This window comes from Ranitomeya variabilis, chromosome 2, assembly GCF_051348905.1.
Source record: "Ranitomeya variabilis isolate aRanVar5 chromosome 2, aRanVar5.hap1, whole genome shotgun sequence".
Lineage (NCBI taxonomy): Eukaryota > Metazoa > Chordata > Amphibia > Anura > Dendrobatidae > Ranitomeya > Ranitomeya variabilis.
The window spans coordinates 207,241,334-207,267,578 of NC_135233.1; the positions used below are offsets into that span (position 1 = coordinate 207,241,334).

The 26,245-nt window shown below is 46.0% G+C and overlaps 1 protein-coding gene across 5 annotated transcripts in view; it reads right to left on the minus strand.

The window, feature by feature from the left end:
- The window catches only part of STRBP (spermatid perinuclear RNA binding protein), a 143,105-nt gene that overhangs the window by 58,379 nt on the left and 58,481 nt on the right, over positions 1 to 26,245 (minus strand). For 2 of the 5 annotated variants that reach the window (XM_077283519.1, XM_077283520.1), the window contains exon 3: positions 7,412 to 7,571. The exons of the other annotated variants lie outside the window; for them this stretch is intronic. In XM_077283519.1, coding sequence (XP_077139634.1) covers positions 7,412 to 7,414 — 3 coding nt within the window. In that variant the 5' untranslated portion in view covers positions 7,415 to 7,571. The remainder of the gene's footprint in view (positions 1 to 7,411; positions 7,572 to 26,245) is intronic. 5 annotated transcript variants of the gene reach the window in all.

The following is a 26,245-nucleotide window of genomic DNA, read 5'->3' on the forward strand; positions in this document are numbered from 1 at the left end:
TAGTAAAAACATCTAATGTTAAAAATTTTTTTTAAATCATTACATACTCACCTTCTGCCGCCTCTCCCGCTCCTCGCGGCGTTCCGATTTCAAGGATGGTATGCCAGAAGGACCTTCCATGACGTCACGGTCATGTGACCGCAACGTCATCACAGGCCCTGCGCGCGAAGGACCTGCCATGACGTCACGGTCATGTGACAGCGACGTCATTGCAGGCCCTGCGCGAGAAGGACCTGCCGTGACATCACGGTCATGTGACCGCAACGTCATCGCAGGCCCTGTGGGAGAAGGACCTGCCGTGACGTCACGGTCATGTGACCGCGACGTCATCACACCCTGGGACCGGAAGCTGCCACCTGCACCGAACACAGGCGGCAGAACTACAAGGGGCTCCTCGGAAGGTGAGTATATGTTTATTTTTTAACCTGTGACATACATGGCTGGGCAATATACTACGTCGCTGGGCAATATACTACGTGGCTCTGTGCTATATACTACGTCGCTGGGCAATATACTACGTGGCTCTGTGCTGTACACTACGTGGCTGGGCAATATACTACGTCACTGGGCAATATACTACGTGGCTGGCCAATATACTACATCACTGGCCAATATACTACGTGGCTGGGCAATATACTACATGGCTCTGTACTGTATACTACGTGGCTCTGTGCTGTATACTACGTAACTGGGCAATATACTACGTGGCTGGGCAATATACTACGTAACTGGGCAATATACTACGTGGCTGGGCAATATACTACGTCACTGGGCAATATACTATGTAACTGGGCAATATACTACGTGGCTGGGCAATATACTACATCACTGGGCAATATACTACGTAACTGGGCAGTATACTACGTGGGCTGTGCAATATACTATGTAACTGGGCAACATACTACGTGGCTCTGTGCTGTATACTACGTAACTGGACAATATACTACTTAACTGGGCAATATACTAAGTAACTGGGCAATATACTACGTAACTGGGCAATATACTACGTAACTGGGCAATATACTACGTAACTGGGCAATATACTACGTAACTGGGCAATATATTATGTAACTGGGCAATATACTACGTGGCTGAGCAATATACTACGTGGCTGGGCAATATTCTACATGGGCTGTGCAATATACTACGTGGACATGCATATTCTAGAATGCCCGATGCGTTAGAATCGGGCCACCATCTAGTAACAAGTATACTCGCTCACCACTACGTAATACACATCACATTTGGAGGCCAAAAGGCACTGCATATATTCCCAAAAGCATCATATCAGCAGCAAACTTTGGAGTTAGGAACAACAGGCTATGGGGACAATTTTCAGCTTACAGCACTGGCAACTTCATGTAATTGAAGGAAGAAAGAGTGGACAAGTGTAGCGTGACATTCTTGATAAAAAAAAATCTGTCATCTACCAGTTTGATGAAGATGAAATGAGGGTGGACATTTCAGCAAGACAATGATCCCAAACACACAGCCAAGGAAACTCTCAACTGGTTTCAGAGAAAGAAAATAAAGCTGCTAGAATGGTGGAGCCGATCACCGGACCCGAATCCGATAGAAAATGTATGGAAGGAACTAAAGCTCAGAGTTCATAGAAGGAGCCCACAGCAGCTTCAGGATGTGAAGAGTGTTTGTGCGGAAGAATGGGCCAAAATCACACCTGAGCAATGCCTGCGACTAGTTTCTCCATACAGGAGGTGTCTTGAAGCTTCATCACCAACAAAGGCTTTTGTACGAAATACTAAATAAATTTCAGTAACCATGTTCAATGCTTTTTCCCTTTGTAATTCCTCATTATTACACATAATTTATGGACACCTATGGATGATTTATTTGCCTGGTTTGATTGGTCAGGGTTGTTACCGACATCTGGTGTGAATTTCATGTCAATGGCACCTTTCTAAAGATATTTACTTAGAAAACTGGTGACTTGTTCAACACTTATTTCTCTCGCTGTAATTTTCTTTACTCCATTGACCCGCACTGGTCCACAAGATGCGATTTAGTAGGATTGTTGGCAGAAGTCACTTCGGTTCTTCTATTTGGCGTACAAGATAGATATTTTCCATTCTTCCACTGCAGCGCACGATAATAAAATACCACTCCGGGTATAAACTGGTGTGAGCTTTCGGCAGGCCACCATCGTACAGATCAGAACGGAGGGATGAAGGACAGGAGGTCGGACAGTACAGGAGACCACTAGCACTAATAAATGCATCTATATTGAGGCCAGTTTACCCTTCGCTTTCCTCCTTTACCACATCGCTGTGCCTTTCTTGTCCTTTAAGTGCAGCTGGCATTGCATTGTATAACGGGCCAGGTGAATACGATAATAGGGGGTGAAGACGATGACATTACAGACGTTCTCTATGCTCCTCTTCTTCGCCGTTCCCAGTCCAGATATTTTATTTACCGCTGGAGAAAGGCTCAGCAGATGTGTCTGCAGGAGAAAGGGCGAATGCTATTCACACAGGGATGGCTGCAGAGGATTGAAGTGCTGTTAGGTATTCAGGACGCCTTCCGAATGCAGATTCTCGCTTTGCACCAGGTTTCTGTGCCGGACGAACATTTTGCAGGAGTCGGGATGAATGTGTTACGATTCCGGAATGTCGTAGAGTATAATGCATGCAAATCTTTGTTCTATCTTTTAGATGTGTTTCTGAAGTGGCAGCGAAATTTTCATACACTTTGCATAATTCCTGCAAAATGAAAAGCGTCTGCCGTCTGAGCCTAATGCGTGTGCTTCGAAACCATACCCCGAACTCCGTCACCTAAGGACTGATGCGTAGGAGCAAGGATCGCCGTGATTTTTGCTTTCCGGCATTTCGCACGCTTACAGATATGCTATGGGTCAAAATTTGGAATAGCATCTGCAACAAGAAATCCTGTCTACGGTCGTTTGACTATGTGGTCGACAGTGTAGGTCGGATAGATGTAAAGGGGATTGTCATTGGAAGCAGGGGGCAAGTACACAGCAGAGACCCTCCGTGTAACAACAATATGGCCCCTTGCACAACGACTTGGCCCCCTCTCAAATAAAGCACCCACTGGAAACTGAAGCCAGAGAAAGGTGCCCATAGGCAATCTAGTAGGAGCAATGCCCACCCTCCATGGAATATACAGCTCCGCATAGATGTCAATGGAAAGGCCATGGCCACCTCACCGTTGACTTCTATGGGAGACCCCTGGTGATATCCTATTAAGCTGAAAATCCAAAATTGTCTACTCCTTTAAGGCCAGTCTTCTTTGCTCTTTATTGGGGGGGGGCAGCAAATTACTGGTCTAAGTGGAACACTGCGGCCAGTAATTGTCTGCAGGGTTCAAGTGACTGATGGACTGGATGTCTGCAGTTTTGTACTGGCGGTGACCAATTGGGCAGAAGCATGAGCACGAAGTGGCAGAGAAGGGGGTAAGTAATGGCTCTATCGTTCCCTAGAAAGTGTGGATAACCCAGCATATGTCCCCAATAAAAGACGGAAGAGATCTTATTAACCCCTAAAGGGCAGGACAAACAGAATAAAAAAAAAAAGATAATCCAACCCTGCACATCAGGTTGCGGCAGTCTTTGAAAGTCACCTTGAGCGCGGCACCGTCTGCGGGTGACATTCAATCAGAAAACAGTCTTTGTTAAATTCTCCTTTCGCGCTGTTCAATAATTCATCTCTTCGGCTCCCAGCACCAAGTGAAATAATCAGATTTAATGCCGCTGGTTTACAACGGGGGCTGAGAAATCCTGGGGACCATCGAGGAACGATTGTAAAATCACGTTTTGCAGCTGAGTTTAACCCAAATGTTAATTACTGCCTCTTGGTTTACCACTAAATGTAATTTACCGGTCCGTGCAGGATTCTGCAATGTGCGCAGGAAATGTTATTACGCCGGAGGTCACACTGCTGGTGGTGGTCTGTCAGCACAAGGTGCAGCAGGGGATGAAGCAATCTATATCCCGTCCTCTACGCCAAGGTCACACATGCACCGCTACTGTCTGTACAGACCGCTAGTCAGCGACCAGAAGAGGCTGCTGTGTGTGTGACCAGCAAACGGGGCTCCGTCTCATCACATAAAGCAGCGCGTCCTTCTCCAATGACCCTGTGTGCACAGAGAAGCATACGCATGTTCCCACCGTGTAGAGAAACGCTGCCAGCCTCCAACAGAATTTCTGAAGCACAATCTAATCAAAATTTTGGAAAAATTCTGAATTTATGGGCCACCATGTAGTAGGCTTTTTCTCTTTTTGCAGATTTTGGGCTCAGATTAGACACCGATGATCTGCAGCCAAGCATACGAATGTTTTTTTTTTTTTACAGGCTTTATATCTGACAGCTGGGGCTTTTCCTATCTACAACATGCCCATAAAGTTACAGATTGTTTTGCCTCCTCTGAACTCATAAGTGACAAATCGCTGGAATCAGGGTCTGAGTATCTACATTATGCAGCTCTCAGATTAGATGGCAAAAATGATTCCCTGTAAAAGGGTTGTCCAGGCTGATGATCTAGCCTTAGAAAGGTCATCAATATTAGATTGGTGGGTGTCTGACATCCAGCACCCGCACAATGCTATGGCCTGATATAAATGGTGCACAGAGCAGGAACACCACAGCTCCACTTGCTGTGCAGTGGCCATTGCCATCTGAATAGGGGCTGAGCAGCCGTTCTCTGCAATGGCAACTACATGGTGAAGCTTCAGCTCTGTTCTCTGTTAACATCCACGCGTGGTTGGTGCTGAAAACTGGTGGGGGTTATGGCTGTAGGACCACCTCCTATCTGATTTTCATGACCCTTCCCAATTAATATTACAAGTCTGGAAATCCTTTTCATATATGAGCTCGGAGAAATATGCCTCTTTCTCCACTCATGAGCCACTTTCTTAACCTTTCCAACTAATCACTCAGTCTGGAAAATTGCTAGCATCCATCAAAACAAGACAGACTGCAAGTTGTCTGAAGTGACAGATTTCAGCTACCTATTGAAGTCTATCGAGAGGGAAAGAAGATGAGCAGAATGAAAGATTACTACTTTTTTGGAATTGTTTTTGTGCGGAATCACAGCTACACTGCTCAGTACACAGTACTACTGTATGATGTCCTCCATGCCGCTGCATACAAACCGGAGAGCTGGAATCCCTCGTGCCTGTGTGTGCTGGGCATCGGAGTCATGATAGTAACTAGTCTACGACTGCAAAGGGTTTAACACAGAGGGAATCTGGTGAAAAAAAGCAGGATACAAATCATATAATGGTCAAAAGTCGTGCCAATTCTTCTAGGGACACCAGAGCCGGGGGAGGGACACCAGAGTCGGGAGCGGGACACCAGAGCCGGGGAGCGGAACATCAGAGCCGGGGAGGGGGGACGACATCAGAGCCGGGGGACGGGAGTTCAGAGCAGGGGGGGGGGCGGGAGATCAGAGCCGGGGGGGCGGGACATCAGAGCCGGGGGGGGGGCGGGACATCAGAGCCGGGGGGGGCGGGACATCAGAGCCGGGGGCGGGACATCAGAGCCGGGGGGCGGGACATCAGAGCCGGGGGGCGGGACATCAGAGCCGGGGGGCGGGACATCAGAGCCGGGGGGCGGGACATCAGAGCCGGGGGGCGGGACATCAGAGCCGGGGGGCGGGACATCAGAGCCGGGGGGCGGGACATCAGAGCCGGGGGCGGGACATCAGAGCCGGGGGGCGGGACATCAGAGCCGGGGAGCGGGACACCAGAGCTGGGGAGGGACACCAGAGCTGGGGAGGGACACCAGAGCCGGGGAAGGACCCCAGAGCCGGGAGTGAGACACCAGAGCTGGAGAGGGACACCAGAGCCGGAGCTGTGGCGTTCCTTATGCTAAAAATCTTACTCCAGTCAGAAACTAGAGTAAGATTTCTCGTATGGTGCACCTCAATGAATCAGGTGTGTCTGACTGCACATTCCCATCATCAAGGCTGGCAAGAAAAATCAATGGTTTTAATAAGTCAATACCAATGTGTTTATATGTAAAGTACACAATGGATTTTATGAAATTACTACAATAAAGTTTTTTTTTTATTTGACTTCCTTAAAAGGGCATTTATCATCAGGTTTTTACCATGAGAGCTGCATAATGTAGGGGCAGAGACATCGATTTCAGTGATGAGTCACTTACTGGGCTGCATTCTGTAGTTTTCATAAAATCACAGTTTTATCATAAGGAGATGATCACTAAAGGACTAGCAAACCTGTTGTGAGGTAGCTCTCCATACTTCTGAGCTCTGAATAACCCCGCCCCCAACATTTGTTGGTAGCTTCTTGTATACACTGTAAAAGCTACCAATCAGTGGAGTGGGTGGGGTTATGTAGAGCTCGGCATTCAGAGAACTGCTAGATCTGTGATTTTATCTAAACTACACCAAACAGCCCAATAAGTGAAACATTTCTGGGCTCAGGGTCTCTGATCCTACATCATCCTGCTCCTGATTTTTGCAGTATTTTATTTTTTAGCTTCTAAAAGGTATCATGTATTTCATACATTTACGTCCTATAGAGAAGCCTATGGCAATAGGCATTAGAAAAACACCATGCCTACAGGAAAAAACACCATGCCTACAGGAAAAAACACCATGTCTACAGGAAAAAACACCATGCCTACAGGAAAAAACACCATACCTACAGGAAAAACACCATACCTACAGGAAAAAACACCATGTCTACAGGAAAATACACCATGTCTACAGGAAAAAAACACCATGTCTACAGGAAAATACACCATGTCTACAGGAAAAAACACCATGCCTACAGAAAAAAACACCATGCCTACAGGAAAAAACACCATGCCTACAGGAAAAACACCACACCTACAGGAAAAAACACCATACCTACAGGAAAAAACAACATGCTTACAGGAAAAAACACCATGCCTACAGGAAAAACACAATGTCTACAGGAAAAAACACCATGCCTACAGGAAAAAGCACCATACCTACAGGAAAAAAACACCATACCTACAGGAAAAACACCATACCTACAGAAAAAACACAATGTCTACAGGAAAAAACATCATGCCTACAGGAAAAATCACCATACCTACAGGAAAAAACAACATGCCTACAGGAAAAAACACCATGCCTACAGGAAAAAACATCAACATAACAAGAAAAACAAAACTAAAACAACGCGGTAGTGCTTGTCCTATTTTCATACTGAATTCACGCCAAGATTTTGCAGTAACGCCTAAACACGCTCGGAAAACAAATGCACCAATTTTTCAAAAGCTGCAACGTGTGAAATCGGTCTATTCCTGCAGCTTGTTCTGACTGCATTGCAGCCATTCTTTTTTTACTTTCTGAGAAATGGAGACATTGGCCTGCTTGCCGGCGAGCCTTGGGACGTCTTATTTCTGTAACAGTGCTACCTTGTACAGAGCCAGCGACTACTCACCATCCTGATGAATGGATCTCACTGTTGCTTCACGGCTCCTCTATCTGCAGGTGTCCACAGGAAAGCTACTGTGTGGCACACACTCCACATACGTCTCGGCTCCTCACACATCAGATGCACAGTCAGCTACTTTTTTCAGTTTGCAGCCAGCCATAAACCCCTGAGAAAATACATATGAATCATTACAACATAATAAAACATGCCTCCAATATTAGTTTTCTCACCATACAACTGTACAGCGAATGTGATACACCGGGGAAAGAAAAGGAACTAAAAAGGCTCCATCATAATTCTCTTATTCCACGCAAATTCTGGAATAAATGAAAAACCAAATAAGAAGATCGTCCAACATCCGACTCTCTGAATCCCAGAATGTGGGAGGGTTCGGTCAGAAGTAGGTATAACAATTAGGGCGAGTTCACACGGGGCAGATCTCCCGGCTGGAGTCTCCAGGTGGAACGTTTGCAGAGTATGATACATTCACATTGATTGTGCTGTTGCTGTGGAATTTTTTTTGTAAGATCACCAAGCTTACATATAGCAGGTGTCTGAGGGTATGTGCACGCGTTGCGGATTTCCTGCAGATCCGCAGCTTTTTTTACCGTGCAAAAACGCTGCAGATCCGCAAGTGATTTACAGTACAATGTAAATCAATGAGAAAAAAAAATATGCTGTGCTAATGGTGCAGAAAATTCCATGCGGAAACGCTGTGGATTAAAAGAAGTAGCATGTCACTTCTTTTTTGCGGATCTGCAGCGTTTTTGTACCCATTCCATTATAGAAATCCAAAGGGGTAAAAACGCGTCAAATCCGCACAAAAAAACGCGTCAAATCCGCACCTGCGTTTTCTGCCAAGAGATGCAGTATCTGCACCAAAAATTCCTAAGCCTAATCCGCAACGTGTGCACATACCCTTATAGTTCTTACATTTTCTTACCTTAGAAAATTGCTCATCTACCACGTCTCCTTCAAATATCTTATGCAGATCGAATGATTATACTGTTATCGCTATTGCAGACGTCCTAAAGTAATGTTCTCTTGTCCCAGCTGAGCATACGCGTAAGACCATTGTTATTTTCCTAAGCGGTGCCTGTTATGACCCCAATGGCAGAGGGTCTCAAAAGTACACACCAAGTCTGCAAACATAAAAAACCAGCTCATAGGGCAGTGGTAACTGGACTAACCGTATATCTAATCCTAGCACCACAAATAGAAGCAGCCGGGGAACGTGCCTACGTTGGTTCTAGACGTCTCGCGCCAGCCGGAGAACTAACTAACCCTAGAAGGGAAAAGATAGACCTTTCTTGCCTCCAGAGAAAAGACCCCAAAAGTTGGATACAAGCCCCCCACAAATAATAACGGTGAGGTAAGGAGAAAAGACAAACGTAAGAATGAACTAGATATTTAGCAAAGAGAGGCCCACTGACTAATAGCAGAATATAGTAAGATGACTTATACGGTCAGCAAAAACCCTATCAAAATTTCCACGCTGGATATTCAAGAACCCCCGAACCGTCTAACGGCCCGGGGGGAGAATACCAGCCCCCTAGAGCTTCCAGCAAAATCAGGAATCACATTTAGTACAAGCTGGACAGAAAATAAGAGCCATACAAATAACCAAAAAACAAGGAAGCACGACTTAGCTTAATTTTGCAAGAACCCCGACCAGCAGACAGGAGCAAACAGAAAGGATCTGATTACAACGATGCCAGGCACTGGACTGAGAATCCAGGAAGCTTATATAGCAACACCCCTGGACTAACGACCCAGGTGGGTGCCAAACTGAGAAAGACAATCCCAGAGTCATATCACCAGTGACCACAAGAGGGAGCCAAAAAAGTCTAATTCACAACAGGTGCCCACACACCAAGAGTACGCTGCCCACAGACCGAGCGTACGCTACCCACCGAAAGAGCGTACACTACCAACAGGAAGAGCATACGCAGCCCACAGTAAGAGCATACGCAGCCCACAGTAAGAGCTACGCAGCCCACAGCAAGAACGTACGCAGCCCACAGCAAGAAGGTACGCAGCCCACAGCAAGAAGGTACGCAGCCCACAGCAAGAAGGTACGCAGCCCACAGCAAGAAGGTACGCAGCCCACAGCAAGAAGGTACGCAGCCCACAACAAGAAGGTACGCAGCCCACAGCAAGAACGTACGCAGCCCACAGCAAGAGCGTACGCAGCCCACAGCAAGAGCATACGCAGCCCACAGCAAGAGCGTACGCAGCCCACAGCAAGAGCGTACGCAGCCCACAGCAAGAGCGTACGCAGCCCACAACAAGAAGGTACGCAGCCCACGGCAAGAGCGTACGCAGCCCACGGCAAGAGCGTACGCAGCCCACGGCAAGAGCGTACGCAGCCCACGGCAAGAGCGTACGCAGCCCACGGCAAGAACGTACGCAGCCCACGGCAAGAGCGTACGCAGCCCACGGCAAGAGCGTACGCAGCCCACGGCAAGAGCGTACGCAGCCCACGGCAAGAGCGTACGCAGCCCACGGCAAGAGCGTACGCAGCCCACGGCAAGAGCGTACGCAGCCCACGGCAAGAGCGTACGCAGCCAACGGCAAGAACGTACGCAGCCCACGGCAAGAACGTACGCAGCCCACGGCAAGAACGTACGCAGCCCACGGCAAGAAAGTACGCAGCCCACGGCAAGAGCATACGCAGCCCCCGGCAAGATTGTACGCAGCCCACGGCAAGAAAGTACGCAGCCCACGGCAAGAGCATACGCAGCCCACGGAAAGAACGTACGCAGCCCACGGCAAGAACGTACGTAGCCCACGGCAAGAACGTACGCAGCCCACGGCAAGAACGTACGCAGCCCACGGCAAGAACGTACGCAGCCCACGGCAAGAACGTACGCAGCCCACGGCAAGAACGTACGCAGCCCACAGCACAAGAGTACGCTGCCCAGTGCACCAGCTTACACAGCCAACAGCACCAGCATACAGCCAACAGCACGAGCGTACGCTGCCCACAGCACGAACCACTAAGTGCTCATGGGAATCACAGTTTATGAACATAACACACCAGTCACACGTCCTCACTCCCATGCAAGACCATCCGCTTCAAACATTGAATGTAGACAGAGCCACTCAGGGCACCAAATCAGAGAACTACAACAATAAGCAGTGTCTAGGCGCACTTTCCAGTGTGACATAAATAAGAGGGTACAGGGGCTCCCAAAAAACTATCAATTGTAGGATAACCTCTTAAAACACCGTTTCTTGATCTCTCCCTAGTGGGACCTGTATTGATTGGCGATCAGGACACCAATTTATCATGGCCTGAAGTGGGATTGCCATAATGAAGTGCCTCGTAGTATAAGCCCTAATACACTTTTTTCCTCTACTCATTTTTACGTGGGAGCGTGTCAGGGTCCGATTTTCTTGCCAGTGGGACCCTGGCTCTGAGGTCTCAAGTCAAAGTGCCCTCCACAAAACATCTGCCCAATATCAACAAAGCAGTGCTGTAAGTGACAAGTGTTATTGGGGGGCCTGATCAATTTCACATTTTTATGATCTTTGAACCACACTTCAGCATGTATGAAGTTCAGAAATTAGGGAAAGAAAACTGAATATTAAGTTTTAAATTAATGTACAAAAAAGTAACCAAACCAAAGAGCCTACAAAAAGAGGAATGATGAAGCCGACTCACGGCAAGTTCTCGGAGACTCCTCGCTGTTCTCCTATGGGCCCACGTCACACAGTCGCAAGTAACTAGATGGATCTTTACTCTTCTCTCATTTTTCTCATCCTCCCGATTATTGACTCCCTGGGACTGAGGCTGGATGGCGAGGTTACTGCACTCATTGATCACGCTGCCTACTTCTAATACCTCAGCGATCCAGCTTCCATCAGTAACTGCGAGGAGGGAAGAGCACCGGCACTTAGCAGCTGATCGCAGCAGAAAACTTTTCTTAGGAGAGCCTTGGGTATACACATGGGGGATCAAGTAGTGGATCGATGAGTGGTCACTGAGCACGGCACATGTTCTCCGTCACCTCTCAGCACATAACAAAGGGCTTCCACCGGCTAAGCCTCAATTACAGCTGAAAGTTACATTTGTGAGTATATATTACACATATTAGCAAAGCCAGGTAGGACTGGGTTAAGTGCTAGCGCTGCAAGTCTTGATTAGATGCATCTGACTTGCTTAAACTAGTTAGTTTACTAACCATGGCCTGTATTAACTACGTGTCAGTCTGCTGGATGGAGCAAAGTCGAGTGTGCCGCTGGTGAGTGACCAGCCAAAATGTGAGCTGTAGCTGAAAGAGAGGCATGCTGAGGTCTCTCTCTGAATGGAGACTGCATGGGTCAGCTAGGAAAGCTGAGCAGTCTGTGTGTTGAAGCTGCAGAGGACCGTTTGGAAGCTGCAGCCTGTTCAATGTGAACTGTCCCCAGAGTTGAAAACTTCTGTTTGACGTTGGAAGCTCAGGCTGAAGGGGATACCGAGACATGGTAGGACAGTACCTCTTATTTGAGTAAATTGAGAAAGGACTGCAATCTGATCAGGTGAGCCTGCACTAACATATATGTGCCCGCTGAATGCTGTTTATTTGCTGTGATACCTTTGTGCCCAGAAGAGGCTGTTTTGGTTTTGAAACCTTTAGAGTTTTATGAAAGCAATAAAACTGCACCTGTTTGGATGAAATGCCTACCTGAGAGAGTGAATCCCTGCACTGTACATATATCCACCCCGTGTACTCGAAGGGTCATCATCCTCAATTGACAGACATGAAGGTCTATGACGGTTGTTATTCCGGAAGACAACACCCATCATAAGCCGCAACATCAACAATCAATCTTTGCCTTGACTTGTGCTGAGAGTTTTTTCCTTAAAGGGATTTTCCATTTTTATAATATGTAATCTATCACTAGGATATGACATAACATTATAATTAATTGGGGTCTAAAATCTAGAATCTTAAACATTTAAATAGAAAAAAAGTAAATCGATGGCTTGAGCTAATGGAGGCCACACGCCTAAAAATAATTGCAGGGCAAGGCCATATTTGACATACCACCTTTTGTCCTGATCTTCCAACAGCCATACATACATGTTCAATTTGACAATGCATTCAATAATGCAGTTTTGTCAGCAGTAGCTTATCTCCCTTAAAAACAAAGGATCAGGCATGTTGAAATTCAACATGACTGATCCTACTATCTCCCCCACCCATTCTCTGATATCCGTCCATAGAACTAAAAAAAACATGAAGTGGTCAGCCAAACCAGCTGAACTGACTGGTTTGGGATGAAGTTAGCCCAATGTGTGTGACCACCTTTATCCCCTGTACAGTAGCGCGCCAAAAAGTATCTAACATGGCTCCATTCAATCATTTTATTGGGAATCCGTGCCACCATCAATAGTTCAACATAAAAGACCCTTTAACCAGTTCAGGAGCTGGTTATTTACCAACGTTCCTAACTGGCCACATTTTTGTTTTTTTCCATGCATGTGGTATAAAGAGCACCAATTTTTTTTCTCATTTGGATATTCAAATAGTTTTTGTCCTTTTATTTTTTAGATACAGGGTGCCAAATTTTTATGTCGTCACTCTCTTGTTTTTGCTGATATAAGGAAATACCGGTTGGAACTTAAAGGCAATATATGTCTGTTATTCACATTATTAGATACTGACCACTAAAATACAATTTAAAATGAATTCCCATTTCTGTAACAATTATATTTATATACCAAACACATTTTTTTTTATAAGGGAAGGTGTTATGGTTACCCCAATGACCAGGGGAATAAAAATACAAAACGGACTAGCTCTCGGGTGATGGAAACTAAGGTCGACCGTGACCTGAACCTGACCCAACACTTACAGTAGCCGGGGGATGTACCTACGATGCCCTAGACACCACGCGCCAGCCGGAGATCTAACTACCCCTATAAGAGGAATATACAGGCCTGCCTTACCTCCAGTGAGGAACCCCAAAAGATGATAGTAGGCCCCCACAGATATTGACGGTGAGTTCAGAGGAAATGACATACGTAGGATGAACAGCAGATTTAGCACAGTGAGGTCCGCTTACTAGATAGCAGAAGGACAGGAAAGTGTTACTTCACGGTCGACCTAAAAATCACTATTCAAAAACACCATCCAGAAATTACTTTAAACTCCAGTGACAACTCATGCCACTGGAGTAGTAATTTTCTGTCCACAAGAGCTTCCAGCACTGAAGAGTAACATTGCAGATAGCTGGACAAAAATAGCAAAAACAAGAAACAAAATTCAACTTAGCTGAACTGGAACTTGAGGCAGGTGAATGCAACAGAATGCTACTAGCACATTGTTGGCCGGCATATGACTAACAGCCAAGCAGCCTTAAATAGGAAACTCCCCTAGAGGGTGGCGACAGGTAATCAGAGATGGAGGAAGGCACATAAGAGGCACTATCATAACAGACCACCGGGGGAGCCCACAAACCGAATTCACAACAGTACCCCCCCCTTAAGGAGGGGGCACCGAACCCTCACCAGAACCACCAGGGCGATCTGGATGAGCACTATGAAATGCACGAACCAAATCAGGAGCATGAACATCGGATGCTGTCACCCAAGAATTATCCTCCTGGCCATAACCTTTCCACTTAACCAGATACTGAAGTTTCCGTCTGGAAACACGGGAGTCCAAGATCTTTTCCACCACATACTCCAATTCACCCTCAACCAACACAGGAGCAGGTGGATCAGCAGAAGGAACAACCGGTACCTCATACCTCCGCAATAATGACCGATGGAAAACATTATGGATATTAAAAGATGCTGGGAGGTCCAAACGAAAGGACACAGGATTAAGAACCTCCAGAATCCTATAAGGGCCGATAAACCGAGGCTTAAACTTAGGAGACGAGACCTTCATAGGAACAAATCGAGAAGACAGCCACACCAGGTCCCCAACACAAAGACGAGGACCAATACGCCGATGACGATTAGTGAACTGTTGAGTCTTCTCCTGGGACAACTTCAGATTGTCCACAACCTGTCCCCAAATCCGATGCATCCTATCAACCACAGCATCCACTCCAGGACAATCCGAAGACTCCAATTGACCGGACGAAAACCGAGGGTGAAACCCTGAATTACAAAAAAATGGAGAAACCAAAGTGGCAGAACTGGCCCGATTGTTAAGGGCAAACTCTGCCAATGGCAAAAAGTCAAGCCAATCATCCTGATCAGCGGACACAAAACACCTCAAGTAAGTCTCCAAGGTCTGATTAGTACGCTCAGTCTGGCCATTAGTCTGAGGATGGAATGCAGACGAAAAAGACAAATCGATACCCATCCTGGCACAGAACGTCCGCCAAAATCTAGACACAAACTGAGTACCCCTGTCAGACACTATATTCTCAGGAATACCATGCAAACGCACCACATTCTGAAAAAATAGAGGAACCAACTCAGAGGAGGAGGGCAATTTGGGTAAAGGTACCAAATGAACCATCTTGGAAAAACGGTCACAAATCACCCAGATGACAGACATCCTACGAGAAACCGGAAGGTCAGAAATAAAGTCCATAGAGATGTGCGTCCAAGGCCTCTTAGGAACAGGCAAGGGCAACAACAACCCACTGGCCCTAGAACAGCAGGGCTTGGCCCGAGCACAAACATCACAAGACTGCACAAACATGCGCACATCTCGAGACAAAGAAGGCCACCAGAAGGACCTAGACACCAAATCCCTGGTGCCAAAAATTCCAGGATGACCTGTCAACGCGGAAGAATGAACCTCCGAGATAACTCTACTGGTCCAATCATCAGGGACAAACAGTCTACCAGGCGGACAGCGATCAGGCCTATCCACCTGAAACTCCTGCAAAGAACGCCGCAGGTCTGGGGAGACAGCTGACAATATCACCCCATCCTTCAGGATGCCGGTAGGTTCGGAATCACCAGGCGAGTCAGGCTCAAAACTCCTAGAGAGGGCATCCGCCTTCACATTCTTGGACCCAGGCAGATATGACACCACAAAGTTAAATCGGGAGAAAAACAACGACCAGCGCGCCTGTCTAGGATTCAGACGCCTGGCCGACTCAAGATAAATTAGATTCTTGTGGTCAGTGAGGACCACCACCTGGTGTCTAGCACCCTCAAGCCAATGACGCCACTCCTCAAACGCCCACTTCATGGCCAGAAGTTCCCGATTTCCCACATCATAATTTCGCTCAGCGGGCGAAAACTTTCGGGAGAAAAACGCACATGGTCTCATTACTGAGCAGTCAGGATCTTTCTGCGACAAAACTGCACCTGCTCCGATCTCCGAAGCATCCACCTCAACCTGGAACGGAAGTAACACATCAGGTTGGCGCAACACAGGAGCGGAAGAAAAGCGGCGCTTAAGCTCTTGAAAGGCCTCCACAGCCGCAGAGGACCAATTAGCAACATCAGCACCCTTTTTGGTCAAATCAGTCAAAGGTTTAGCAATGGCAGAAAAACCCGCTATAAATCGGCGATAGAAATTAGCAAAACCCAAGAACTTTTGCAGACTCTTCAAAGAAGTAGGTTGCATCCAATCACAAATGGCCTGGACCTTGACAGGGTCCATCTCCATAGATGAAGGGGAAAAAATATATCCCAAAAAGGAAATTCTCTGAACTCCAAAACTACACTTTGAGCCCTTTACAAAAAGAGAATTAGCTCGCAAAACCTGAAAAACTCTCCTGACCTGTTGAACGTGAGATTCCCAGTCCTCCGAAAAAACAAGAATATCATCCAAATACACAATCATAAACTTATCCAGATATTCACGGAAAATATCGTGCATAAAGGACTGAAAAACGGAAGGGGCATTTGCGAGACCGAAAGGCATTACCAAATACTCAAAATGGCCTTCAGGCGTATTAAATGCGGTCTTCCACTCATCCCCCTGCTTAATCCGCACCAAATTATACGCACCACGTAGATCGATCTTAGTGAACCACTTAGCCCCCTTTATACGAGCAAACAGATCAGTCAGTAAAGGTAACGGGTACTGGTATTTAACTGTAATCTTATTCAAAAGTCGATAGTCGATACAAGGTCTCAATGAACCATCCTTTTTACCTACAAAGAAAAATCCTGCCCCTAGTGGAGACAACGAGGGGCGAATATGACCCTTTTCCAAGGATTCTCTGATATACTCCCGCATAGCAGCATGTTCGGGCACAGACAAATTAAACAAGCGACCCTTAGGAAACTTACTACCGGGGATCAATTCAATAGCGCAGTCACACTCTCTGTGGGGAGGGAGAGAATCAACTTTAGGCTCTTGAAAGACATCATAAAAATCTGACAGAAATGCTGGGATCTCAGAGGGAGTAGATGAAGAAATAGGAACCAAAGGTGCATCCCCATGAATACCCCGACATCCCCAGCTCAACACAGACATAGATTTCCAGTCCAAGACGGGATTATGAATCTGTAACCATGGTAATCCAAGCACTAAGACATCATGTAGGTTATATAATACAAGGAAACGAATAATCTCCTGATGGTCTGGGGTAAGACGCATAGTCACTTGTGTCCAATACTGTGGTTTATTGCTAGCCAAAGGTGTAGAATCAATACCCTTCAGGGGAACAGAAACTTCCAATGGCTCCAAATCAAACCCACAACGCTTGGCAAAGGACCAATCCATGAGACTCAGAGCGGCGCCAGAATCCACATAAGCATTCACAGTAACAGATGATAAGGTACAAATCAATGTCACGGACAAAAGAAATTTTGACTGCAAGGTACCTGTAGAAAAAGATTTATCAACCTTTTTATCAACCTTATTTATACGTTTAGAGCATGCTGATATAACATGAGCTGGATCTCCACAGTAGAAGCACAATCCATTTTTGCGCCTGTAATTTTGACGTTCGCCTCTAGACAAAACACGATCGCATTGCATATGCTCTAATGCCTTTTCAGAGGTCACCGCCAAATGGTGCACAGGTCTTTGCTCAGAAGACACCGCCATATGGTGCACAGGTTTTTGCTCAGAAGATACCGCCATATGGTGCACAGATTTTTCCTCAGAAGACCCCGCCATATGGTGCACAGATTTGCGCTCCCGCAAACGCCGATCAATCTGGATAGCCAATTTCATGGCATCATTCAGACCTGCAGGCACAGGGAACCCCACCATGACATCCTTCACGGCATCAGAGAGACCTTCTCTGAAATTAGCTGCTAAAGCACACTCATTCCATCCAGTAAGCACCGACCATTTACGGAATTTCTGGCAGTATATCTCAGCTTCATCTTGCCCTTGGGAAAGAGCTATCAAGGCTTTCTCAGCCAAAATCTCCAAATTAGGCTCTTCATAAAGCAACCCCAAAGCCTGAAAAAACGCATCTACATTTAACAACGCAGGATCCCCTGGCGATAATGCAAATGCCCAACTTTGTGGGTCGCCGCGCAATAGAGAGATAACAATTTTAACTTGTTGAGTATGATCACCAGCAGAGTGAGATCTCAGAGACAAAAACAATTTGCAATTTTCTCTGAAACTCAAAAACCGGGATCTGTCTCCGGTAAAGTATTCAGGCAGAGGAATCTTAGGTTCAGACATTGGAGCACGTATAACAAAATCTTGTAGGTTCTGTACCTTTGTCGCAAGGTTATTCAAACCTGCAACTAAACTCTGTGGATCCATATTCAAATGGGTGTAACCCAAGCATTCAGAGGTTAAGAGGAGAGGAGAAAAAAAAAAGGCTGAAGACTGCAGTTTAAGCAAGGAATACAAATGATCAAACTAAGGTGCACTTTCAAACACAAAAAAAAAACAAAAAAACCTTTTCTCCTCCTTCCTGCTTTAGTGCATATTTTAACACATAGATTTTTTACAGGCCGGCCAAACTGTTATGGTTACCCCAATGACCAGGGGAATAAAAATACAAAACGGACTAGCTCTCGGGTGATGGAAACTAAGGTCGACCGTGACCTGAACCTGACCCAACACTTACAGTAGCCGGGGGATGTACCTACGATGCCCTAGACACCACGCGCCAGCCGGAGATCTAACTACCCCTATAAGAGGAATATACAGGCCTGCCTTACCTCCAGTGAGGAACCCCAAAAGATGATAGTAGGCCCCCACAGATATTGACGGTGAGTTCAGAGGAAATGACATACGTAGGATGAACAGCAGATTTAGCACAGTGAGGTCCGCTTACTAGATAGCAGAAGGACAGGAAAGTGTTACTTCACGGTCGACCTAAAAATCACTATTCAAAAACACCATCCAGAAATTACTTTAAACTCCAGTGACAACTCATGCCACTGGAGTAGTAATTTTCTGTCCACAAGAGCTTCCAGCACTGAAGAGTAACATTGCAGATAGCTGGACAAAAATAGCAAAAACAAGAAACAAAATTCAACTTAGCTGAACTGGAACTTGAGGCAGGTGAATGCAACAGAATGCTACTAGCACATTGTTGGCCGGCATATGACTAACAGCCAAGCAGCCTTAAATAGGAAACTCCCCTAGAGGGTGGCGACAGGTAATCAGAGATGGAGGAAGGCACATAAGAGGCACTATCATAACAGACCACCGGGGGAGCCCACAAACCGAATTCACAACAGGAAGGGCTAACAGGGATTTGGATTGGCTTTGTTTTTTTAGATTATTCCTTTTCTACCTAATTTTTATTTTCTACCTAATTTTTATTTATTTTTCATTTATTTCACTTTCACATACCGTGTCCATAAAGTTATAAAATACCTTTAGAAGAATTTCAAGGTTTAAATACTTTTTTTTTTCTAATCTGATTTCCCCTGTAACTGGGACTGCTATGTTAGCCCCAGTTACAGTGGAATACAGGCTCCCTGGCTGACTGGATCACGCAAGTCCTGGCACCTCCTGCTCCCTCCCTGACCCAGTAGCTCCTTCTCCCTCCCAAACCCAGGCACCTCCTCCTGCTCCCTTCCTGACCCAGACACCTCATGCTCCCTCACTGACCCAGAAAGCTCCTGCTCCATCCCTGACCCAGACAGCGCCTGCTCCCTCCCTGACCCAGGCAGCTCCTGCTCCCTCCCTGACCCAGGCAGCTCCTGCTCCCTCCCTGACCCAGGCAGCTCCTGCTCCCTCCCTGACCCAGGCAGCTCCTGCTCCCTCCCTGGCCCAGACAGCTCCTGCTCCCTCCCTGACCCAGTAGCTCCTTCTCCCTCCCAAGCCCAGGCACCTCCTCCTGCTCCCTTCCTGACCCAGACACCTCATGCTCCCTCACTGACCCAGAAAGCTCCTGCTCCCTCCCTGACCCAGACAGCGCCTGCTCCCTCCCTGACCCAGGCAGCGCCTGCTCCCTCCCTGACGCAGGCCGCTCCCGCTCCCTCCTGACCCAGGCAGCTCCTGCTCCCTCCTGACCCAGGCAGCTCCTGCTCCCACACTGACCCAGGCAGCTCCTGCTCCCTCCCTGGCCCAGACAGCTCCTGCTCCCTCCCTGACCCAGTAGCTCTTTCTCCCTCCCAAACCCTGGCGCCTCCTGCTCCTTCCCTACGCCCAGTGAACACGTGATCACTGAGTCAAGAGGAGAAATTGCAGTTAGTCCACAATATTACTACGTGCACAGCGCTTGTTCAGCGCTGTGTACACAACGATTGAGAAGGCAAAGACAGACAGAAACCATTCCAGCCTTCTTCATGGGGTGTTCAGCTGTGTTTGTCAGTTGTCTCTCCACTCCCACATGATCGGTCTTGAAGATCTAAGATACAAGAACCTTCCTTATTGTGGAAATTACAATACGCCATTTAAGGGGAGTCTGCAGCACAAAATCAGTTTTTAAACCAAGCACAAGAACTCTGTGCAACTTTAGCAGTTTAAATGCACTGTCCAACCTACAATCTCCACCCTCCCGTGAAAATCCAGAGATGTCAATCAAGTAAGAGGGGGGTGGCGATAGATGCAAAGCAAGTAGGTGGCAAGCTGCTCCAAGCCAAGGGTGCACCCATCTCCTGTGCTTGCTTTGAACAGTCATTTTGTGCCGATGCTCTTTATCTACTCATAGATCACAGTTTTATAGAAAACCCTGCAAAGTGGGCTAAATCTAAAATTGTGGGTTACAGCAGTATGTGCTTTGGAGCTCCACCGCTGGAGATGACAATTTGCAAATGTCCTGTTTCTGGTAACAATATTCCTGTGCACTGCCCTACTTAAGAGTCACATAATTCCCTTCTACCCGTGGTCTTAACGTCCCATCTGTGATGTGCAGACTAGATTAACGCGTAGCCGGCTCTGAAAGTAAGCTAGAAATGAATAAGTGGAGCTGCATCTTCAAAGCAATCAGTAAAAACATAAGCCTCTTACGATGTGCAGCCCACTTAGACAAATGGCTCGCAGTCGGTACTGTCAGGAAATCCACCCATTGTGTGGATCCACTGGCTCGTAAAACTATTTGCTCCATCTAAGTAGCGCCCTCCAGAAAGCATTTTATTCTGGAGTCAAATATTTGGATGGCACCCCCAATGAGAAGCAGCGTCAGCGTCGACTCTTTGAGCCGGCACCGGGAGCCTTTGCAGGTAATTTTTCACAGGGCACTTCGCTGCTAAAGAATTAAAAATAAAATGTGCAAAGTTCTATTGCTGTATAATTTTATTCCTGGCGGTGAGCCAGCATTCGCTCTGGAACAGCTTCCACCACTGTAGGAAACTGCATAAGTAGGTCAGGAAAGAGAAGAAGGTTTTCAGAGCTCCTGGCAGGAGTATTAATCAAGTCTTTCAGCAATTTCTATTTTACGATGCAGCTGATCACTTCTCCCATTCATTTCTAGCGCTGTATTAACCAATAATTGAAAGCTTTTAGTCCAGTCTACCCAACTGGCTTCCAATCTGGCACTTCTAGTTCTTCAACTTATTAAATACGGCAATGTAGGAGAAAAAAAAATTAAAATTGACCAAAATCTTTCATTGGAAAACAATCAATCGTCCCCCAATGTCTGCAATCTGGGGACCTTTCTCATACATGGCCGAAGTTCATTATATACTGTATCTAGTAGGTCTGATTAGCCGTGAGTCTGTTCACATGGGCAGACAAAGTGCCCACAACGAGCGCCGATCGATGATGTAAGAAGACGACTGCCGATCGATGATGTAAGAAGACGACTGCCGATCGATGATGTAAGAAGACGATTGCCGATTGATGATGTAAGAAGACGACTGCCGATCGATGATTTAAGACGATTACCGATCGATGATTTAAGACAACTGCCGATCGATGATGTAAGAAGACGACTGCCGATCGATGATGTAAGACGATTGCCGATCGATGATGTAAAAAGACGACTGCCGATCGATGATGTAAGAAGACGATTGCCGATCGATGATGTAAGAAGACGATTGCCGATCGATGATGTAAGAAGACGATTGCCGATCGATGATGTAAGAAGACGACTGCCGATCGATGATGTAAGAAGACGATTGCCGATCGATGATGTAAGACGATTGCCGATCGATGATGTATGAAGAGGACTGCCGATCGATGATGTAAGAAGACGATTGCCGATCGATGATGTAAGAAGACGATTGCCGATCGATGATGTAAGACGATTGCCGATCGATGATGTACGAAGAGGACTGCCGATCGATGATGTAAGAAGACGATTGCCGATCGATGATGTAAGAAGACGATTGCCGATCGATGATGTAAGACGATTGCCGGTCAATGATTTAAGAAGACGACTGCCGATCGATGAAGTAAGACGATTGCGGATCGATGATATAAGAAGATGATTGCCAAACGATGATGTAAGAAGACGATTGCCGATCGATGATGTAAGACGATTGCCGATCGATGAAGTAAGACGATTGCCGATCGATGATGTAAGAAGACGACTGCTAATCGATGATGTAAGAAGACGATTGCCGATCGATCATGTAAGAAGACGATTGCCGATCAATCATGTAAGAAGACGATCGCCGATCGGTGATGTAAGAAGACGAGCGCCGATCGATGATGTAAGAAGACGACTGCCGATCGATGATGTAAGAAGATGATTTCCGATCGATGATGTAAGATGATTGCCGATCGACTTTTCGTTTTTATAGAAATCACTCGTCCCGTTTTCATTGTTGTCGGCAGCACATCCTCGATTCACGACGATCAATTATATTTTTTTCTCCCCGCATAATAGAAGTGATGAAAGACAAACAAAGTGTTCACTCATTTCATCACTGGGCAAGTTTACACCGGGCAATAATCACTGTCCTGTATAAAAAGCCCTTAAAGAGGTTGTCTGGGACATTAACACCTTAGGATAGGTCAACAATGTCTGCTAGGCGTCGATCAGCTGTTTCTGGTGTCGGTTGCGCCAGAACTGTACTGCACTGTCGACAGAATAGTGGCCGGATACTGCAGATCCATCGCCAATTCATTTGAATAGGTGGAGGCTGTGCAGCAGTCGGCCGCGACCACTATACAGTTGACAGAGCTGTGCTGAACAGTTCTGGTACCGCTAATACGAAGAACAGATGATCGGCGGGGCGACGGGTGTCACACTCCCATCAATCAGACATTGATGCCCTATCCTAAAGATAGTTACAGTTATATGAAAAAGTTTGGGCACCCCTATTAATCTTAAGCTTAATGTTTTCTAAAAATTGTTTTTTTTGCAACAGCTATTTCAGTTTCATATATCTACTAACTGTTGGACACAGTAATGTTTCTGCCTTGAAATGAGGTTTATTGTACTAACAGAAAATGTGCAATCTGCAAACAAAATTTGACAGGTGCATAAGTATGGGCACCCTTATCATTTTCTTGTTTAAAATACTCCTACCTACTTTTCACTGACTTACTAAAGCACTTTTTTGGGTTTTGTAACCTCATTGAGCTTTGCACTTCATAGCCAGTTGTATGCAATCATGAGAAAAGCTACTTAAAGGGACACTGTCACCTGAATTTGGAGGGAACAATCTTTAGCCATAGGGGCGGGGTTTTCAGGAGTTTGATTCACCCTTTCCTTACCGGCTGGCTGCAATATGGGATTGAAGTTCATTCTCTGTCCTCCATAGTACACGCCTGCGCAAGGCAAGATTGCCTTGTGCAGGCATGTACTACGGAGGAAAAAAAATTAGAATTCTAAATTTAGAGGTATGGAATAAAGATAGGACACTCAAGTGAATATATGCAACATATAATAAAATATACAAAACGTATACCCCTTAAAGAGAATCCATCAGCTAGATATTGCGCCCTCATCTCAGAGCAGCCTGATGTAGACAAAGAGAAGCTGAATTCAACGATGTATCACTTAGTTCACTGAGCTCAGCCAATCTGATACAATCAGACTTTTTAAATTTAGCAATGCAGCAGAGATAAGGAAGCTAATCCCGCCCACACCACGGCTAACCACGCCCCCAGCAGGCTCTGTATATACAATGTCTATAGAGATTGAGGTTGAGGAGGGGGCGTGTCAAGACTAGCATGTACACACTGCTGTGTCCCAGCAATGGTAAGCTCCTGGTACTAACCCAATTATTGCAAGTAAACAACAGGAGGGAGCTTGATAAGAGAGGCATCGTTGAAATCTGTGTTTTATCCTCTACAGAATGCTGTCTTCAGATTACATAGCAAAAACCTGGTGACAGATTCCCTTTAAGATCAAAATATGAACCAAAATCTCTTTAGATTGCGAAGGCCGTGCTAAAATCCCACCATGTTTCGCTGCTACAGTCATAGCTTTCATTCACTGGCTTTTTATGACATTTCTGGGCAGTCAGCGCTCGCTCCAAGCAAGTCATGGCTGTCAATCCAGCAAAGGAGGCGGATACATGCAAAAAAAAGTGGGCAGAACAGCGCACTTTTGAGTCTCTTGGCCACACTCAGGGTGCACCGAGCAGTCTAATTTACATATTTGGTTAAACCTAATTTTCTGCAGAACAGAGGCAGCTATTAGATCAATAAAAGTGAGATTTTTTATGGCCAAGTTCTTAGTTTATACTGTCAGCTTGTGCTGTCAGACTCCTTTTAAGAGGCTGAATCTCAATACATAGTTAGTTTAGAGGTGGGTTATAGTTAAGGATTAGAGGGGTACGGCTCGTTCCAGGCAATTTAGGGTATCATTCTAAAATTAAATTGGTTGAAGCTAAAACTCCAGAACGTCTACGACTGCTGACAAAGTGCATTATCGCTCTAATTCATGTCATTGAGACTTTTCTAAATAATCCATGCAATGGGAAAGCAGACCTTATGACTGCGTCGTATTGAGAATGGATTCAGGTCAATAGGAATGAGACCAAAATATAGAAAAATACCCATGGGGGTTTTTAAAATTTTTGTTATAAACACAGCTTTCAGCCTGGAGCTGTAAGCCCTCCGCAGGGAACATGCCGATGCTCACCATATTTTTAATAAATAGGTTACTAACACGTCATTACAGGAGAGATGAACCAAGCACCACCTCCAGCAATAACACTAAATAATGCTAAAGTACAGAACACAGCTTTCTTCGAGATCCAGGGCCCTTATCTAAATGTATGGTACAACCCTACCTGCCACAGGAGAGACCTGTTCTGCCCATCACTGCAACATACTTTAACTCTGCAGATACACGATCTATGGCAGCTGCTGGTGTACACAGGCAAAGTCTCTGGTCCAGCAAGGCTAGATTTGTCTTCTCTATAGACTTTCACAGGACTCGAAACAAGAAAAGGCATAAAGGTAAATTAAAAGAAACAGTCCATACACTGGTGGTCAATGTCCCGCAATACAGGCTCATCCGTATTAAATCAAAGTCCATCTCTTTCAAACAGTGACCGAGGCTGTCCAAAACTACAGGGGTTCCACCTCCCATGCACAGACTTCCTTATAAAGAACCTGGAAAGCCAAGACTGGCGCTATGGGAGTGACCATTCCCACCCAGGCTCTTCTGGGCACTCCTAAACCCTGGACCCAAAGTCCTGTACCATTAAAAACTTCTCAGCACCCTATTGCTGCTGGAACCTTTCATCTCCAGGACTTATATCACTGAGGCTCGCCACCTCTGTGACACATACCTCCTATCCAAGACTTAATCCTACATACAATACACGTAAAGTAGCACTAGTGTCTGAACGGGCAATGTGGAGAAAGCAGGTCTGGATATTTACCCAAAACATAACCAGTGATTAAAACAATCTTGCCCCTAAAAAGTCACTTCATACTTCTGGCCACTGGGTGTACCTTTCTCTCCAACTTGCCGAGTAATCTGCTCCAAGCTGAAATGTTTTATGGGGATGGACTTTGTCTCTGCTCCTCCTCTCCTGTCTGCATACAGTATAAAACTATATTCACACATCAGTAATTTGTTTAACCACTCCTGGTTCTGGCATACAAACACTGATGGAAAATACTGACATGGGAATGAGGTCTAACAGAGACAGGATGCCTGTTAGTTTTGAAACAGGCATCCTACTGGGACAGCGGCAGGAGCAAAGCTGGGAAAAGGAAGTTCCAGCACCTATTGCGCTGGAAAGAATGCTGATGAAGAGAAACTATCCACTCAAATATAGTGGATGGCAAGTCACACAGCTTGTGACTGACCTCTAATGGAGGAAGAGAATCAGCGCTAATATAGCACTACATGGCTTTGTAGAATCATCAGGTTGACATCAGAATGTAATGTTTTTTAATAATTACTGAAAACCCTACAGGCTCCCGCTTACTATTTTTGGCTTGCACGGGTTCTACAAGCAGCCTTCCCATCAGAAGGTGTTTGCCATTTTACAATGGTATGTACACTGCCAGAAACCACATTGCTGTAAAATGAAGTAAAATCTACTTTGCAAAGTTAAAATGAATAGTACAAAAATCTAAAAAAATAAAAATAACAAAACCCGAAAACCTGGGAAACTGAGCATTAACTTTTCCAGCTAGTAGA